General features: G+C 45.6%; 1 protein-coding gene across 1 annotated transcript in view; it reads right to left on the bottom strand.

Annotated features, from left to right (window-relative positions):
• Positions 1-19711, bottom strand: part of LOC128715405 (CUGBP Elav-like family member 4) — a 303826-nt gene that overhangs the window by 123566 nt on the left and 160549 nt on the right. The window contains exon 3 of the mRNA XM_053810298.1: positions 3129-3177. Within this exon, the coding sequence (XP_053666273.1) occupies positions 3129-3177 (49 nt within the window). The remainder of the gene's footprint in view (positions 1-3128; positions 3178-19711) is intronic.

Consider the following 19711-nt stretch of genomic DNA (forward strand, 5'->3'; position numbering starts at 1 on the left):
CTTCCTTCGACGGCGCTACGAAGAAAAGGAATTGCCCCAGACGGGGCTTCGGTTTTTGGGGGCGTGAAGGTTTCGATTTTAATTTGATCAAATTATCAAACCTTCCTGCTGACAGCCCTTTCGGTACCGACCGTACCTGGCAAGCAGCACGGAACGTGTACTACGTGGTGTTCACCGTCGGATGAGCTTGTCTTAAACCCCCAGCCCGTTGACGGAGGATCCGGGCGGAATCTATCAAGCTAGTTTTTACGTCACACACCAGGCAGAATTCAGCGAGGGTGAGACGGTGGGGTTTTCTCGCCGGATGTGTGAGGACGGTCGGATTGTAAAACATGGAAAAGGATTAAGGCAATTACTGAAACATTGCACACATGTCGCCCTGCCAGTAACAGGTAAAAGGGTGAACTGACGAAGATTGAAGCCCACCAAAATAGCGTTCGGGAGGCCGTGTTGTCGGTCGGTCGACCCATTTCGAAGACTCGTGGGCCCGGGGGGAGGTTTGTCTTATCATAAATCTTGCCGTGTTGGGGCGAAGGCGAAGAAGCTGGAGACGGATTAACATGAAAAGGGATAGGAAATAACAAATAACTCCTATCAGGGGCGTAATATGCGAAACGCACCAACCGGTCATAAGAACGTCAAACTTGCCAACAGGTCATCAAGACCTTCGAATATCTCAACAGACATTCATCGCCTTTATGCTCGGTTTTTGAGCGCACCGACCACTGCTCCTTCTGCACTGACTGAGTATTTCATTTATTTGATTAGTTTGCCCATATCCCATCCTGGTTCCAACCCGCTTCCATCCTTCCAGGCTCCGTTGTTTTAGGCGACTGATGTTTGGTTTATAATTTTTTAATTGTAAACACACATTTGTCGCCATGCAACCATTTATCAAATGGAAATTGCTTCCCGCCCTGGACGACACTGGTGAGACACGGTGAATGTTTTTTGCGGAGCCGACCGACATTAAGCACACCCACCCCACCGGGCTTGTTGTGGGTTGGTGTATCAGCTCGCAAAGTGTATCAGAGCAATTTGCTATTAAGTCTTTTACAGGCCACACAGTACATCCGGGTCTGCCCTGGCCCGTGTCCTTGTTTGGGGAATGCCGTCACAGGACGACCGACGGTAATGTTTATGGAGATTTATTAGCATTCTCATAACTCGCCCTCTGGCCTGTTGTGCAAAACAGCGCTTCCCTCGCACTATCCGGTACCAGATGCCTGGCCCGGTCCCTTTTCTCTCCACTGCCGCTAATGAAATCTTCGACGCCTCGGTCCGTGTGCTTCATGCGTTTTGGTTTCCTCTATTAGGGGGCTTAAATTTTGGGCATTTGTTACCGAAGTTCACTGACCGTGGCGTGGTGGAAAATGCGATGAAGAACGGTGACCAAGAAAGAAGCAAGTAGAAGTAAGAAGAAAAAAAAAGATCATTTGCTGTTTGTACTCGGTGTACATAAATTTTAATAACGTAACACATAAAGCTGATGGAGCAAGTTTTGTCATTCCGACCCGTCGTACCCAAGCACCGGAGTCTTTGCACTTCATCGCTCAGTACGTCCAGACCACATCCGGAAGAAGAGTCGCCAAAAAATGTCGCTCCTTTGCCCCGGATACGGATAGATTGTGCCAGAAATTGTCTCAAAGCCCTATTACAACACATCACAACCAGAACTGTTACTGGTCCAACATCTTCCCCATACCTACTCGGCCCACACACCGTACCGTGCACGTCGGAGAACGCAAGAACCTTCGTAAAGCTTCACCAGTGCGGTTCGTAGTTGCCCGGGAAGGTACGTTACTGTTGCTAAGGTTATTATTATTAAATATCAAAAGACATATTTTGTTTGCGTTTCCAGCGCACCGACCAAAAACAACGCCCTGCCGCAAGTAGGAAACCGTACGAAGGAGCATTACCACCTACTCTCGGTTGCTGTTTCGGCCATGGCCGCATGGAACGTTTTACGGACGCCCGTACGATGTAGATTGCGGGCATAGCGAAACATTTTATCTTTCATTTTGTGAAAAGAGGAACATTAGGTAATTTATATTGCTGGAAATTATTTCATTAGCATGATATTAAAGTGTGCGTGTGTTGCTACGCTTGCGTTCGGCTAGGTCTTGTTCTCTGTTGTTTGCCGGACAGCCGTAATGGACCCGTTAAGGATGGCTTTAAACGGCATATACAATTTTCACCCTATGTACGACCACAGAGCTGGAAGCATTCGAGTTTGAAAATTGTCGTTTTAGATAACAGTTCACGAAGGGACCGAGTAGAGGGAATTGCGGTTCTGAAAGTGCAGATATCAAAGCATTCGTTTGATTGGAACCTATTTTATATATTTATATTCATACATCCCTTATCAAATGCCCAATCTGGCCACTTTTAAATCAAACCAATCGTCGTGAATCAAAGTGAATGGTGAAGCCAAACAAAGCAACATCGACGCGTTCGCGCGTTCGCGATGCTATCTTGAATGATTGCCCCAAACACCCAGGGCCGCGACCATTCGTGGGTGGGGTGGGTGAATGGTAAAAGCAAGATAAATGGCACCGCTTTTCGCGATTGAATTTTGGCGTGAATTTATGATTATTTTAGCTCGTTTCCAAATGGGTTCTCAGCTGGCATTTCGGCAAACGCATAGGGCCAAAGAAATGTGCCCGAAATAAAAACAAAAGCGCACACCGCACCGCATCGAGGATGAACGATGGTGATTTTTCAATGCAATGGAAATTTACTTGCCCTGCGAGTAGATTTATTTTCGTTCTCTTTTATCTGTATTGCGCAAAACTGTAAGTGTTAGCTTTGTGCTAAGGTTTGACTTTTGTTGCTGTTGGTGAAATTGTTGCTCACATTGAGCACATGCGACAATGCAACATACGCGTTTTAATACTTTAATTAATCCTGTATCCTTCACCTGATGTAGTAAAGAATGGTACGAACTTCTAATAGTAGTGTTTCGTTGTTTTCAAAGATCAAGAAAGAATTGGGTTTTTGGGGTGAGTGTAAAACGGAACTCAACAGAAAAAACAATCGATAAAAGGTAATGAAAAAGACAGCAAATAGTGGTAATTTTGGAAGGAAAGATCCACGTAAACGAAGCGAAACGAGAAATCGTAACTTACCACCGCGGTTCTCGCTATCCGCTGGCTTGACTTGAATAGCACGGTTCATCTGCAAGTAAAAAAGGGGAAGAGAGACGAATGTTAAATCAGATTTTCATTAGACCTTTCAGGCATTATGCTTTACGACCGTTGCCGAAAGGCGGGGAAACCGGTCACGGGGATTTTATCGAATGAACGCAATAAAATTGTAAAGGCATAATTTAGGCAGGCCGCCTGCCACACTCAGCGTCCCAGTGCCCGGGCCGTCGACATTCCGATGTGCGAACAAGACATTTCCCCCGCCACGCCCGATTGCCCTTCGTCGGAACTGCCGTTCGAAGAAAGCTGGCGAAGGAAAGTGATTTGCAACGGAAAATTGTTCGCTTCCAACGAAGGCAAGTGCTGGCGGAAGCGCGGCAAATGGTTGTGTAAAGGAAATTTTAATGTATTCTGGTTTTTAATTTATATTCAATTCCAGCATCCTCGAGCCAAAAACCTCGGGGCCCGGAATGCCCGTATAAGCTTGCCACCATCACATCTCGACGCTTTGTATGCAAACCTGCCCCCGCTATAAAACACAACGCCATATCCCTTTCTTTCGCTCCACACTGTAAGCGAATTTGTGGAATTGTGAGAAAGCAAAAGCCACTCAGGCCACCCTGGCCGTAAACGTTGGGCCGTGTGCCTGTTGGAGGCGTTTAAAATTGGGGGGAATTAAATTTTCCTCACCGCAACAAAGAAGTGCCTGCCTTGTGGTGGTGGCGGCTGTACACGCACCAGCAGCACTAGCCTCGGTGGCAGAGATTCCATATCGATGTGGATCGACTGCGCTTCGCGAACAACTTGGCGCCCTCGTGGGTGGTTGTTTAACGGAAATGATGAAAGGTTTCTTCCGATTTTTGGATGATGAAAATTATGCAATTTTCCGTAAACAAACGCGCTAACATCCCGGAAAACACAACACAAACTGTTTCACATCCAACTTGGGCTTTTTTTCTTTCACTTGCTATAATTTTTGTTTACATTCGATCAAAGTGACAGTTGGCGTGCATAATATCAGAAGTGTGATAACTTTTGCACCGGGCAATCATCGAAATGACGGTTTAGAAAAGTGGATCTAGTGGACGTTAATGAGAAACCGATGCTTGATTATTTGATGACCATATTTAACATAAAATAATGCTTTCATTTTAAGGGTTTGTACAATTAAATGTGGTTTTGATATTGCTTGAAAATCTTTTTCCAGAAAAATAAGGCGTTTGACATGCTACTTTATGACATTCGCAAACCATCCATCTTCAAAGTTTAGATCTGGTCAATATTAAAGGCCTCCGAAGAATGCGCTTTAATAAATTCAAAACCCCACAGTAGCGGTTCTTTCATTCCGCGGCAAAAGAGCATTTTAATTTCCACTATCAGCCAACAATAGCTTCACAGTTCAACCGCTACAAGCCAAACCGAGATAATTTTGCCAATACTAAGTGGTTTCAGCATTCGTACGCTGCAAGGTTGAGCTATGCCATGTGCTGGGTAGCATTTAAGAAAGCCCCAAATCGTATGAATCCGTTTTCGCACAAAACGCAAACGGTTTAATGACCGCGCTCGGCTAAGATGAACGCGAAATTTATGTTCTTATCTTATCGTACCGACCGGGAGTAATTGAATCTTTTGCATAATTTAATGTCTTTTGGTGAACATAATGATGCTGCAGCGTAGCGATTGGCAACGTTTACCGGGAGCACAGGCGTAGCACATTTATTGCGACTTTCTTCGCCTGTTCGGAGCACAGCGTAGACATTTGGATGTTTGTTTGTTCCAACACTCGCACGGGTGCCATATAAAACGGTGTCAACGCTTTGCGGTTAATTAAGCTTCTTGCGGTGTAATAGGACTAAATATTCCTCGGTCAGCTTTATGTGGCTTTAAACCTTTAATGCTAAATTGTTGCCACCCGCTTATGCTTAAAAACACCTTACGCAGGTCAATTTTCTTCATTTGCAGCGTGCAAACAAACAACTTACTATGCGAGCACCTTGCACCGGATGCGAATTGAGGCCAAGCTGGGAAGGTAACTATTTTCCTAAATAGTCACATCTAATTATTTTCTCTTCCATCACTCACAGTTACCCTTGGTGGGAGTTAATTCGCTCTTCGTGTATCGTTTCCCCCTTCGTTTTGGGTTGTAATATAAACCTTAACTGATTTTACTGAACATTTCTTTTAACGTTCAGCTTTCAGCCAATTTTCCTGCCCAACTTGTGGCGTTGTCCCAACGGATGAATCCTTTTTCCCCATTTCCGCACCGAGAACTCCTGGACTGCTTTCGTGTGCTCGAGGAATTCCACTAGCCTGTCCAGCGTTCTGTGCTGCTTACATTTTTGTAAGATGATGGAGGATATTTACTTAATTTTTTAATGCATTTCTCTACTCTTCCACGAGGTAGTGGAGCTGCTTGAGTGGTTTCTTTTTGGTACTCTGTACGTTCTTTCCATTTCTTTTCCACTTCTGATATCTTCCGTTTAACTTTCGCATTCCCTGTAGGCCGCCATTTGCCGTGTCCGTCTCGAGGCGACTACCGCCTTCGCCTGCAGTTTCCAGTCCCAACATCTTCCCTCGAGAACTGCGTACCGTTTGCACAGCGTACGCATCATCTCCCACCATTCTTAAGGGTCGGAAAATTGATGGTGGAAAAGTTTTCCTTCGCTATCCGGTCTAACTAGCTGGCGTTTGATTATGAGAAACCCAAAAGAAGGGGGAAAAATTGGACAGAGCCAACGCCACAAGACGTTGGCAATGCGCGAGCAAAGTTTTCCACCGGGTCCTTCGAGAGCAGCTACCCAAAAACGGCAGCCTAAAGTCGATGTCAAGTGGTGAGGATTCGGCTTCGACTAATTAATTAATTACTAACATCGATTCAAATCGCGCAAATAGCGCGCCTGAAGGGTTGGCGCGACGGGACCGGATGCGAAGGAATGTCTGATAAGAGTTTTGGTGTGCGGAGGCAGCGGTTTCTCGCCCGTTTGGCCACAAAAAGCAATAAATAAATTTTCAAAGTGAATGATATATGAGGGCACAACTATATGCTAGTTTTGCTCGTTTGATGATTCTACCGTCCCGGTTGGGTTGGAAGTTGTGCGTGCACGTTCGATTATGGATCGATTTATCTACATCGCCAACAACACTCTCATTTTCAATCACATCATCTTTCGTCATCGATGTGTGAGAGGGCAGTTCGTTTGGGGCGGCTTTTCCACAGCACATTGGGTAGGAAAGTCGAAAAAGTGACCACACACAAACACAGTTCCAGTGGAGTATGATTTACCAATATGGCCTTGGTGGCAGCCACTACCGTCCCAAAACGTTTAGCCTATAGAAGCGGAATGGACGGAAGAACGGAACGCGGTGGTTACGGGACCTAATGGTAGTAAGCGGCCGCGAATGACAATGAAACAACTGCCCCCAACACAGCGGTGGTGAGCCCACGCAACACAAATACACATCCATTAACGTAATTAGCTACCATTTATATTATGTTTCAGATTATAACAAAGTGTTTGGAAGAGATAAGGACCTAAAACCTGGCCCGCGCTACTGGGTTACACCGGGTATTGTTGGCAGTGCGGCAGTGGCCAGGAAGTTTATAGCATTGTTCAGCACCGATAGGATGGTTCTCCCGCGGCACTGGGGTTCCCCGATATTGGAGAAAATGAGCTCGGAAGGTTCGGCCAGTGTGGTGGAACGATTGCTTCTTCTTCATCCGGTAACAAACCACCCAAATGAATAGGACAAACATATGTCTTGCGTCGGAAATGCCGCACACTATGGACGATGAAAGCAGAACATGGCACGTTCCCTTGTCGCCCGTCCACCGTATCGACCACCGTAAATCAACTCCACTCAATTCGCCCGGCAACCCCTCGTTGTGCAATCGGGGCGAGAGTGGTTTGGAGTAAATTGCCTAATGGCCACAGCGACGGTGGATTTTGGAACAGCGTGCAACTCCGTCCGTGCACCTGCACACGGGGACACTCGTTTTGGGAGGCAGATCCCTTTTAGGTGTAATAAAATATAAATCAATCGCTCGGACTTCATGGATCATACGGTTGGTGGTTAGTACCGGAAAGACATCGCTTACTATCATATCGGAAGTGACAGTGGGTGAGAGAGTGAGCGGAACACGCACATTAACTTTGGGGTGTTCAATTCCCTGGTTGCTTGCTAAGCAACATGCTGTTTATTGATTCCCTTTTTTGGTTTTGGTAGTACGATTACCTCACCAAATGGAGTTGCTATCAAAGGTGATTAGCGACAGGTTGATGACGATAAAGTGGAAGGAAAATTTAGTACGCTAATAGCACTAAATCCATTCGTGGATCCTTTTTCCGTCATATTAGTCGCTATTTCCATAACATATTTGCTTAATTTTATTTCTTTTTTACATGCCGATGTCTAACTGCTAGTTCTTCTTGATTGGCCGAGATCCAAAAAGCAAGACTATCGCCGTGACAAATGTGTTTTAGAGAGAGAGAGGGTGAGAGTCAAAATGTACGAGTAATTAACAAACCGTGAACACGATAATAGGTAGCCTTGTTAAACAAGCAAACTATTTCCGATGCATTCCGTGCAACAGACCGCAGACGGCAGCTGCTATGTGAAAAATCCGTAACAAAAGCAACAAAACGGTGGAATGCTTCAGCTCGTTTCGAATGGACAAAAGTTTCCCATTGTCGGACGCTGGTTCGTGTACGGTGCAATTAAAATGGATTGGATAGCGATAAAAATCCGTCACCTAGGAAGTATGATGCTCGTCGTTTGCCAGCGTAGCCGTGCGCTGTCCGAAAAGTACCAGAAATACCAACGACAGAAGTACCCGGAGCCGAATGACATTGTTTTCCTGACTGTAGCATGTTAAAGCTTCTTTTCCTACTCGAGCTTGGAGGACTTTTTTCCAGGGAAGGTAAAGGACTCTAGTCGAAGAATCTTGAACGAAAAGATTACCGGACTCACTGTGTCTTCCTCATCTTCAACTCGCAACACGGTCCGCTCGGTTTCTTACTTCAAACGAGGATTTGTTTTCGATCGGACCAAACGGCGAATGCCGTTGCAACGGTAAACTTTTCCCCGTTCAGCAACAGTGTTGTCATTAAGGATTTAAGTTGTTGATCTTAACCGCTCCAGCTGCGACGAGTGGCGGAATGGTGCGCCATCGGGCAGACTACGCCTTGTTCGCAGTCATTGTTGGGGCAATTTAAAATAGTTTTCCCTGCCGTGGACACTGCGTGAAATTTCATGAAGCATCGTGACTTCCGGGCATCGAGATACCCGGGTAGGAAGAGAAGTTAAGTCCGCATCGGAAGCACGATACGGACAAGACAAAGTTAGGGTATTTCGTTAGCCTGCAAATCCCTCATTAGTGCGGTCGCCACGTTAGAATGGTCCGTACTAAAACAGAACCCAAGCGATGAACAAATGGCAACAAAAACAAGTGCCTCGCTTCTTATGTCCTTTTTTTGTGGGAAGTAAACAACATCGACAAAAGTTTTAAAACGGAGATTACAATTGGCGCAGTACATGAAGAACCTTAAGGATTGTTATGTCCATTCATTTTAAGAATGTTTCACAAATTTTGGAAGTTAAACAAGTGATAAGAAATTAATTTTTATAAAATACCAAACTCAAACTTTGAACACAAAATAAGTCGATATAATCTGTTGCTGTTTTGGGGAATGGCTCTTAGTAGCTACTGTTTGCTACTACCACCAACGAAATGCACATTTAGCGACATCTACTGGGAAGTTCCCGTGCCAGGTATTGCACGTCATGCCATCACACAACCTCAACCTTGCCAACCGATGCGCTCGAGTAGCGATGCCCTCGAAAGTGAACATAACCGCAGAATCGGAGTTCTGGTTTCATGTGGTCTGATCTAGGCTTGGCATCTTCGCTTGATGAGGCACATTAGCGGTAGCACGGAACGACTGTTTACGTCGCTCTGGTTTTGTAACATCGATACGCCGGTACTATTGCCATCCCGATGCTCCTGATCTTTCCCTGGTGCACTCGGGGAGGCACACCACCCCAGTTTGCCCGGGTACGTTCATTTAATCCTTCTCAAGTCCGATCCGGAAGGGACAATGTAAATGTGTGTAAATGAACGGTCGTGCGCGCCTCGGTAACGTTTGTGTTGCAGGGACAAGTGCAGAACAGTGAATAGAAATGCCATCGGAGCGGACGGTGGGCAGATGCGGAAGCTGCTGTACTACGTCAACGATGTACACTGCATACGTACCCGGATGCATCACTTGTGCACTATACCCCCTGTTGCCCTCCTATCTTCTATCCCCGAGCGGTATCCGAGGGTAGACACTGGAGCTGAAGCAAACGAATGAATATCCTGATGACGTGCGTACACGTTCCATTCCAGCACGCTTTGGCTGCCAGGCATTTTGGGGTTAAAGGGTTCGCTTCCATGGCATTACCTCCATCTCTCATTCCCACCACCCCCATTCCCAGCTTGTGCATCCGACTGTACATGACGATGCATGTGCATTCCATACCGGATGTTTGGCATAACGTTAGGCACCGGCTTTACCTTCTATTTCCCGTCCGTCCAGGGCCTGTCCCTCGGCACGCAGCCTGCCGTGCGGGACACGTGTGGAAAATAGAAAGAAAAACAACGCAAGTCAATCCATTTGATCTACGTTAAATGCCGGGCGACATTTTATAAACGTCAACCGAATTGTTTATTAGTGCAATAATTAATGACGTGCCGTTGCCGATGATGCATAACCACGGGGTACGCACTGGGTGTAGTAGTATCGAGAGTTTATCCGTTTAAATGAGACCATTGTGAACGGAACGGATGAAGATTTATACAGCCAGAGCGGCTTCAATATTATCCTCATTAAGGTCGCACTATCATCATCATCAGCAGCAGTGCCACAGTGACATCGATTGCACAATGTCCACCGAGCGGCTAATATTCATCCGCTGTGTGGCGTTGATGGGCACTAATCAGCAGATTAACGGAGCATGATTCCGGTGCGCGAAGTAGGAATAGGGTATTGTTTTCTGTTGTGGTATGGTATGATATGATTTCGAGATTGCATACAGTATTAATAAGCGATGCGTGGATTAGCGGATTTAAACTCAACCTCTGTAACACCTAATATAATGGATAATTTATGATTGATTTTTCAAAACATAAGCGTAAATGTTTAGTGTGAAAAAAATATTTCAAAGCTCATCAGTCCCAGATTGGTAGCAAAGCAACAGAAAACCTGAAACAGATTGGAGAAAATGCAACTAATCGTCCGATTACTTTACCGCTGGATGACTGCTGAAACCTTAATCCCCGAGAGCACTGTTTTACAAGCTGCGTTAAAATAGCCAGATCATCTTTAACGCGGAAGCTGGAGAAGCTTCGGAAAAACTCTTTAAAAAACCCAACCAAACCACCGAAAATAGAACCAGAATTTCCATCATCTTACGTACCGGAGCATCGCCCTTGATCCGTTCCGTAACACCGCCGGGGGCGGTACGCGCGCCGTACCATTCTGGCCACCCGCCATTACCACCGATCCGCTTAGGGATTAATGGATTGTTTTATTTATATAAATAACCTCTATTACTCTCCGGTATGCTCTTTGAGGGCCCGGGATACCGCTGTTCGGGTTTTACCGCTGTCGATGGAGGATAGAAAGGAATACGGAACATGGAGCCGGCATCCTCCGAAACATCAATCCAGTCCAGCCCAGTGACCAGTGCTCCCGTAAATGACCAAAAGACTGGGTGTTCGGGTAGGGCGGTTTTTTCGGTTGCTATTTTCACGGATGTACGATGAAGAACCGGGGGGTGGGAAGGATTTGGTCCGGTTCCAAGCCCCGGTCCGGCTTCGTTGCAGCCGTGGCCGGGTGAATTTATTTATTTAGGCGAAAAAGGGAAATAAAATTTTCCACCACTTTCACGGATGGTCCGCTCCACGGTTTGTGTTTCTTGGAACTTTGCTATGCCACACTACTTCAATTGAATGTGTTGCTTTGCTGGTGTATCGTAAAATCCTTCCCCGGCCCGAGCACGAGTTCCTTCTATACCGCTAAAGGTGTGTTTGTGTGGACGCTCAAGCACCCTTCAAATGGAATGGATAAAATAAAAGGAAGTAAGCAGTTCATACTTGCAACAAAAGATGTGACGTGTGATTTCCCTTAAAGCGCTCCATTACGAGCATGAGAGGAGAGTCCTACTTTTATCGTCCTGTACATTGTTACATCCGGAAACTTGTTCCGTTCATTCTGTGAACTTCAAGTTGTAATTTCGATAATATAATTATGTACAATTGTTATTAATTTCATAATTAAAAAAAACCCTCCTAGCTATGTCCAAAAAAGTCTCACATCTCAGCTTTAACTTGTTGCATCTCATCATCGCTTCATTTCGGGCCAACATCCCATCAGGTGGGCAGAAACATTAAAGTAAATATAATTGTACGGTGGTGGTTAAATGAGGTTTTGGCAATGGAATGTGTGTGTGTTTAGGCGGGCGGTAATAAACTCGTTCCGAAGCAGACGTTTCAGGTGGGAGTGTTCGGATCGGTCTTAGTTAGGCAGACCCACCCTGAGAAACAGTACGGTTGTATGGTTGAATCAGATCGTACAAACTTCCCTGCCCAAAAACCCTCGCACACGTACAACTTTATTAACGCATGAACAGACCAGAACACAACCGTACAACTAAATAAAGATATGCCTTTCATTTTACCTTCTGCAGTACGTTGGGGCTTCTTATGATCTTCCAAATGGCATATTTTCATTTAGGGTTGCAAACAGTACGGTTCATCTTCCACTTCCAGGAATGTTCCAATGAATAGGATGTTTAAAATTGCAATATTTCAAACAAGTTATTACACAATGGCGGCTAGTTCTTTACACTGCACTAGATTTCAGGGTTTAACCTAGTCCAGTTATTTCTCCACACAAAATTAACAGACCATTAAAAAGCAACAGCCAACCGTACTTGGTGTACCTTCCCACCCGCAGCAGCTAAAGCCGTTAATGGGTATGGTCATTTGCCATTTGGCGAACGTGCCACTTCCAAAACCACCAAAACCGTCGCTTTTCTCTCACTCCCTATCAACCATTAAACTCTCTCCTTCGCATGGCGAGTCACGCGGTCCGGAAGGAAACGACTTTCGCAGTGGTGGCGCAAAACAAAAAAAGAAGGAACCGTGGAAATGGCGAGCTTATAAAACGGAAACAGAATATTTATGCACTCGCTAAACAGTAAAAATCTCGAACAAACAGACACACAGCCATCGATGCACACCGTGTGGGGAGGCCGAAAACCACAGCCGATCCCGCGTTGGGGCGCGTTTCGTGGAAAATCGCTAAGCGAATCAACCAGAAATGGGGGGAGGTAGCGCATTAAATTAAATACAGAAAAATGCTATTTGTCTTCGGCGTTGGATTTATGTATAAACACACAATAAATATAAATTTCACCACCAAATCGCTGCTCACGTATTGTCGCTTGCGTTGGTTTATTCTTTCTATTCCTGCCCCTTTTTTTTGCATGAGCGCCGGAAGTAATAGTGTGCAAAGGGTGTTTTGTGTTCTTTTTACCATATTGGAACCTTTTTTCCCGCATGGCACACTATTTGCAGAGCTCACCAAACGCAACACTAACCCACGCGTGCGATGGGCGCATACAGGAACTGGAATAAAATTAAAGCCAACCTCGCCCGTAAGCCAACCCCAAAGAAGGTGTTAAATTTGTGTCCGGGACTGGGTAAGCGATACTAAACTTGTCGAATATATTGTCACTGTCTGGTGTGTCGAACAACCCCACAAACCGTACTATTATGCCGGCCGGTTGCTCGGTCAGTTGTAGATAATAGAGGTCAGATGTAGATGAAAGGACCATCGAACAGTTTAACCCCCATCGGCTAACCGCACTGGCACGCTACTCTTATGAGCTTCTCGGGGCGGACAGACCACGATTGTTTGTGCACACTATTGAATTTAATAGTGTTCACTCGGCCCACCCATTTGTCGTAAATTTCTGCACCAAATGCACAACAGCCACGCTACCTCGGAAAGGGAATGCATTTTAAAATCGACTCCATAACTCCATCGCCTACGCCTAGCTTCCGAAGGCAGGAAGTGCTTCTAAAAGCGTAAGCCATTTGAAGCAGTATGAGAAAAAGAGTTAAATTGTAATACAACTACTTCAGCCAACTCCTTCCGAAATCGAGAAAGGAATGGATTTCTCCTCCATCACCATCACCAGCAAGCAGCAAAGGGAAAGGATTCCTCGGGGATTATTCTTCGATTTCGATGGTTTGTTTCCCTGGCCCGCCATTGTGTTGCCTGCTTCCTTCCCCCAAACAAAACCTCCATTCAATCACGCCTGGCTCGGACGACAAACGACCCTGATAGGAAACGGTCCATCTTTATCCACACGAACCCATGCCTGACCTTTTCCGTTGCAATAATCGTTAAATTATATGATTGGATGGAATGATCTCGTAAAAGAAGTAGCTGCAATTGCGGGACGCTCTGGACATCGCTTTTCCCTTATACCCGAACCAATGGCACCGGCCAGAAATGCCGAAAGTGCTGAAGTAAGTCAAAGTATTTCACCGTGGCACAATTGCCACTCGAGCACTGGACGTTCGATATCGAAAAACTCGAACCGAGAACCCTGTCGACAGTCGTTTTTCTGACATTTCTTTGTCCCCGGGTTTTCCTTCGCTTGTTCACTCCGTGTTGTCCACTCTGTGATGTCCACTCGAGTCGAGTTCTTTTTCTCTTGTACGTCATTTTATGAGTTGCCTGCTTAGCGACGAGTCCTTCTATTTTTTTGTTGTTGCTCTCCGATGTCGTTTCGTTTCGTTGAATGTTGTGCTAAATGTGAAGTGGCTTCCGATGGCTTCTCGGTGTCCGCCACGGCACTGGGTGCTGACTGGGTGCTAATCCAGTGGGTTTTTTTTGCCAGCAACACTGTACTGAACCGGTACGAACGCCACCACCGTCATCATCATCAGCATCATTTGCCATTGACCGTTGGTGACCGCTTGGTGCTGCACGGTACCAGATATAGTAAATCCTTTATTTACTGAGGATTTTGTAAAACACCCGGACAGTGCACTGGAACCAAACTCGCCCACACATACACACACACACACTCGGTTGTTTGTGGCAGTTTCACTTTAGCGTTTACCGATCATATCCACTCGAGTTGTGCGGAGATGGAGTGTCCTCTGGAGCTACCTTCGCATCTTCGACATCAAATGTCGTTATTAGACGAAAAAGTTGGGAAATTAGATTCTCAACCAACACGACACGAAAAATACTCCCAGCTAAGTGAACCACACTCCGGGATGGGTCATGTAGGTGGAACTGGCATGAATTCATCACCACCCATAGCAAAGCGAGTCTCAACGTAATGAAGGGCGTTTTCCGATCGATGGGAAAACTTTTCAAATTATCTCTCACCAAATCGTCAAAAATCGATAAATGTAAATGATGCTTTGGGAGATGCGCCCTTCTTGGTGGAGGGCATGTCTACTCATGCCAACTGCTTCTATGTATTACCATCATAATTCTTCCAGCGTCACCAAGGACACTAATCGTGCTGCTGTTGGTATTGCGGAGTTGTTGTTCTTCGGAGGGTTTTTTACCCCGTAAATATTCACGCCCCAAAGCTACATGCTTGTGTCAAAGTTCTAATTTTCATTCCAGTCAAGCCCATACACCCATACACACAACCATACATCAAAACTCTCTCTCTCAGCGTCCAGTACTGGAAAAGCAATAATACAGGCGTTTTGGAGTGCGTAAGTGAAGATTTCCCCTCAGCGAGGTGGTGGATCTGTTAGTGGTGTTGGTGAACTGCCATTTTTCCGACCACTCCGAGTGGTGAGGAGTTCGGGTTGGAGGTTTGCAAAGAAACCAAAATCCACCACAAACCATCACTACCCATGCACTTCCTTTCAGGTGCTTCCTCAGCGCTGTTACCTCCCAGGCAACGCAGGCAATAAGGATGCCCTCCTGATAAAATATTCTAATTTCGTACTCTAACGACATCGCTTTGACAACGGAAAAACTCTCCCCTCCCCCGGAGAAGGTGGCGGAAAGGATTGACAAAACCCTCTAGGGCAGCACCCTATCCACCGGGAGGAACGTTATGTACGATCGTAAAGCATTTTAAATGGCAATCACATTTCCGAGCGTCGAATTCTCACGGTAAAATTTTGCAACATTATCTTTATGCTTCATTAAACTTTAAGATTTTTTATTGTAAAATTTACATCCTTTTTTGTCTCCTCTAATGGATGAACTTCTATTGAACAGTGATCAACATTAGTTGTTTAAATCTAAAAGCGTAGAAGTAATAATATTACGAAATTCTAACTCAAAATCTTGATGCAACGTTAAGATATAATATATTATTTTTGATACAGAAAAAGAAATCCAATACTTCCCTCACAGTCTAGTTAAATATTGGAATTTCCTTCACCAAATACTTTCAAGTCGGCAACCCAGTCCCCATTAGCCTGGGTTTTCATCGACCGCTTGGGAAAATAATTGAACCACCACCCAGGACCTAGACCAGAACCGCTCGATACAAGCGGCGCTCGTTTAAAGCAATCCACGCCCCGAGGCCAATTTCATTTCTCGCTCCTTTTCCAACACACCCTGCCAAAGCGAGCTGACAGTGTTGATCTGCTGATGCCGGCCATGGTTTTAATAATTTAAAGTTAGCAAACGCAAAAGTTGCAGATGTGTATGTGTTTCCGATTCCGATTCTGTTTCAACATTTCGTTGGTTGGTTTGATGGCTTGAGAATGGCGATGAGGTAGCGTTCGGTTGCCATCAATAATTTAAATTATTTCCAGAAGATTATAGGGGTTGACAGTGCTTGCCGTCACAACGAGTCGTAGTTGTTGGCGCACCGGAGAAAGCAGTTACTTCCGAATTTCTGTTTGATGAAGCAGCGCTGATAAAATACCGAGCGCACCCCTTTTGCGGGACAACGTCCCCGTCTGCCAGGGCTGATGATGAATGTGTGATCCGTCTTAGCACGATACGACCGGCTAAGGGTACGGTGGCAGGGTGTTGCCATGGAGGGGTAACCAGCTGCGCGTACGTACTATTGTGACATGTGAGCAACATGTCGCCCGGATCAGGTCGCTGGCCGTCACCGACACTAACGCATTACCGAGTCGAGCTGGAAGCGTTTCTTTATCGGTGTGTTCGTTATCGGAGCGTCGTCTAAATAAAAATAAAAAAACAGACAGGATACCGGGGTTCCTGACCGACGTCGATAGTTAATAGGGGGATGGAACGAATCGAAACACCTGAAACCGTAGGGCTGCAAGTGGGAAGCAGTGAATTGGGGGAAGTGATGGCACGTGTTGCGTGAATGCTAGCTGTCATTCTAATGTAACCGCGCCCTTCGCTTGGCCCCTTCGGCCACCTCAGCTCTCCCATACCGTAACCCGGCAAACCGTATCATTCCGAGCTGAATAAATTATTTTCCACCCCATAAAAAGCACCGTTAACCCCTTTTTTTGTGTGCCATCGGGGCTTCACAGGATGTTTGACATTAACCGGGACAGTGTGGAATAGGACGCAAAGACAAACTAATCATACCACCGACCCATCCGAGCGGTGTGTTTGAAAAAAAAACTGAACTGAGCAGAAGAATGGGGAAGCAGAATGGCATTGCCACAGCTAGCATTCCCCGAGCCAAAGTTCGAGATAGCTCATAATTACAGCAATTTGGGTATTCGTGCTACAGCACATGCCCTTGGGCGGAAGTTTTCCTTTTTTTCCCTATCAATCGCATCCTTACAGGATCGCCGTGGCACGCGGGAACAGGGTCGGCAACACTCGAGAACCAATGATGGCTCAATTTCTTCGCAGGTTAAAGTGTCTTTTGCCGTGCCGTGGTGTAAGGTTTCCTTATTAAAGTGTGCCATAAATCATTCAGCTGATTGGAAATTAGAACACGCACCGCTTCAGCGTGGCATCGGTTCGCCGTCTTTTATTTTCGGGCAAGAATACGTAAGTAATCAACCGATGGAAGACAACGATATCGTTAAAGAAAAGCGGCACTCGAAACGTCCGCCACAAAACGGAGCGTATTCACGCAATTAAGGGTTATTTCGGTGTTTTTTGGGAAAAGAAATGTGTTGTCGTGTGACGTATTTATGCAATCTAAAATACATAAGTTAAGCTGTGAATAAACTATCTTTCATGATGGTCTAAATGCATGTAAAGTGGACAGTACTGAGCTATTTTATGCCAATATTTTATGCCAATACAATTTATGCCAATATTTGAGCATTCAAAATTAAGCTTTTTATGAGCTTTAAGATATACCTGATAACAGCTTAAAGCCAATAAGAAATCAAACTTCTACCCACATCTTCATGCCCACAAATTGTTCTGTCCCATGCATGGGTCAGACAACGGAACCGCTCGTTTGTCATTGCGCTGGCCACAGTTTGGTCAGCAGGATTCTTTATGGTGAGCTGTTTCCCATTTTTCACCATTTTCGAACGCCAAAACCTGAATCAAACATCCACCCCGCCAGCCAGCCGATGCCGAAAATTTAAATATTTCCCTAACCTTAATCTTCATTTGCATAGAAAGCACATTTCTATCGAGGCTTTATGCTCGGGACATTATTGGTGTGATGGTGGTATCTTTAGGTGCGGATGGGTATATTTCTTGCTTCCCTTTTTTTGCGGATAGGTAAGATAGAATTCAATGATCTCACCTTGCGTGGTCTGAAGGTGATGTAGACCATTTTTAAGGTTGCGTAAGCTTGAAATAGACTTTACCGAGACGGTATCCAGGAAAAAAAAACATAATGCAAGGTAAATCGTTCTGACCAGTGTTCCGACGGGCAAAAGCCATGTTATTTCGTCAGGCTGTACACACACACCATGGAACGAACCATCGAAAAGATGGTAAAAGGAGAAGTTCATGGCAGAAAACAGTCCTAAGTGGTAGGATGCCTTAATAAGATTTTTCATTTCTCGACGCGTATTTACGGCGTGACATACACTTCCCGATCCTGTCCTGTGACACGGGCACGGGCAACGGAAGAAAAATCTTTTAGAGGAATTGATTTCCGCTTCTTGCGAACAGCGAACGCGTAGCTCGAGGCCACGGTGCGTAATAAAATATGCAACACCTACACAAGCGTGGGCGAGTGTCTTTCGCGTTCGGGGGTCTTATTTCATCTTGGGCGAGCAATTTATGTCAGCGTTTCGGGACCGAGATAGGCTGCGAAAGGAGGAAAAAAAAAAGAATAAAGACACACTCCGAAGAAACACGTCGTCCCGGGGTCGGGAAGGCTCACCCGGGCGGGCCGCACCGAATGACGGATGAAGCCAAGTTAAGAGGGCAGCAGTATCTGCCAGCTAAATTGTCCTTGGCATGGTGACTCCAACCGGGCGCGGCGGTGTGGCAAATGGTTGGGAAAAAATGGGACACTTCGTGGCCTTCTCCCATCGCGAGCCGGCGGGGCAGGATGAGCGAAAAAGAATGAAGTTGATAAAATATTAACACGATATAAAATGAACATTTTTGCGCTCATTTCTTGATCCTGTCACGGCGTCCCGGGGAGCGTACCTCCGCGTTCGGTAAGATATGAACATAAAAGCTGCCATTTGACACCGTTAAATTTACATTTGTGCCATTCTTCAGAAGCGTCGCGCTGGATTGTGTATGATGGGATTTTTCACGCTTTTGGCTTTAACGAACCGCAGCGTCCCGAGACAATGCTTGGTTGGGTTTTGGTTTTTGTCGAAGAATTCCTTTTTAAAAGTGAGCTCTTTTTCTTTTTTATAGCAAAGGGCGCGTTCCATACACCCGTGTTTAAAGGCAATCCTTTAATTACCACTTCATTGAAGTGGTGTTCTAGGGTCTGCTAGCTCAAAAGGACATCACGTGAAACACTTTAATTAGCGCGACATTACTGCTGGAATTGGTTTACTTTTATTCGTTCTTCCTTCGGCAAGCACGTAAGTGTGCGTGTTCCGCTTAATTGCGCGTTGTACAACAATGCAACTTCAATCCGGGGTTTCTTTTTACAACTCATTGGTCAATGTTCGTTCTATTTTGTTTCACGGACGATTCCCTTCCAAGTTCACCCACCGCACAGTGATGCATGAATTTGCCGCGGTTTCGCAATCGAAATCTAAAGCTCCCGTTCCCATTAAAGCGTCGGGATTGCGTGACTAGCTTCGTTTCGGGCCCACAAACAAAAAAAAAGAAACGCACGTCAGTTCCGGGAAAATTTCGCCCGCAACCGCTAGACCGCGTGATCAGCTGTTCCGTGTGACTGACGTCATAGTGCTGCTTAAATTCTACGCTGGACGATCGTATCTTTATTTAGTTTTTTATATTCCCCATTGTTATGGTGCGACTATCGCGACTCGCTTTAAGGCGCACGCAATTTGCCGAAGTTGCATTTTCCATCTCAAACTCTCAGCAGCAAGAACTGGAAGATAACAAGTTTTCTGAGCGAGGGGACAAGGTGCAAATTTAATGATCGACAGTTAACTACGTCTGCCATTCCGTTGTTGAGCT

This window comes from Anopheles marshallii, chromosome 3 (genome assembly GCF_943734725.1).
Source record: "Anopheles marshallii chromosome 3, idAnoMarsDA_429_01, whole genome shotgun sequence".
Classification (NCBI taxonomy): Eukaryota; Metazoa; Arthropoda; class Insecta; order Diptera; family Culicidae; genus Anopheles; species Anopheles marshallii.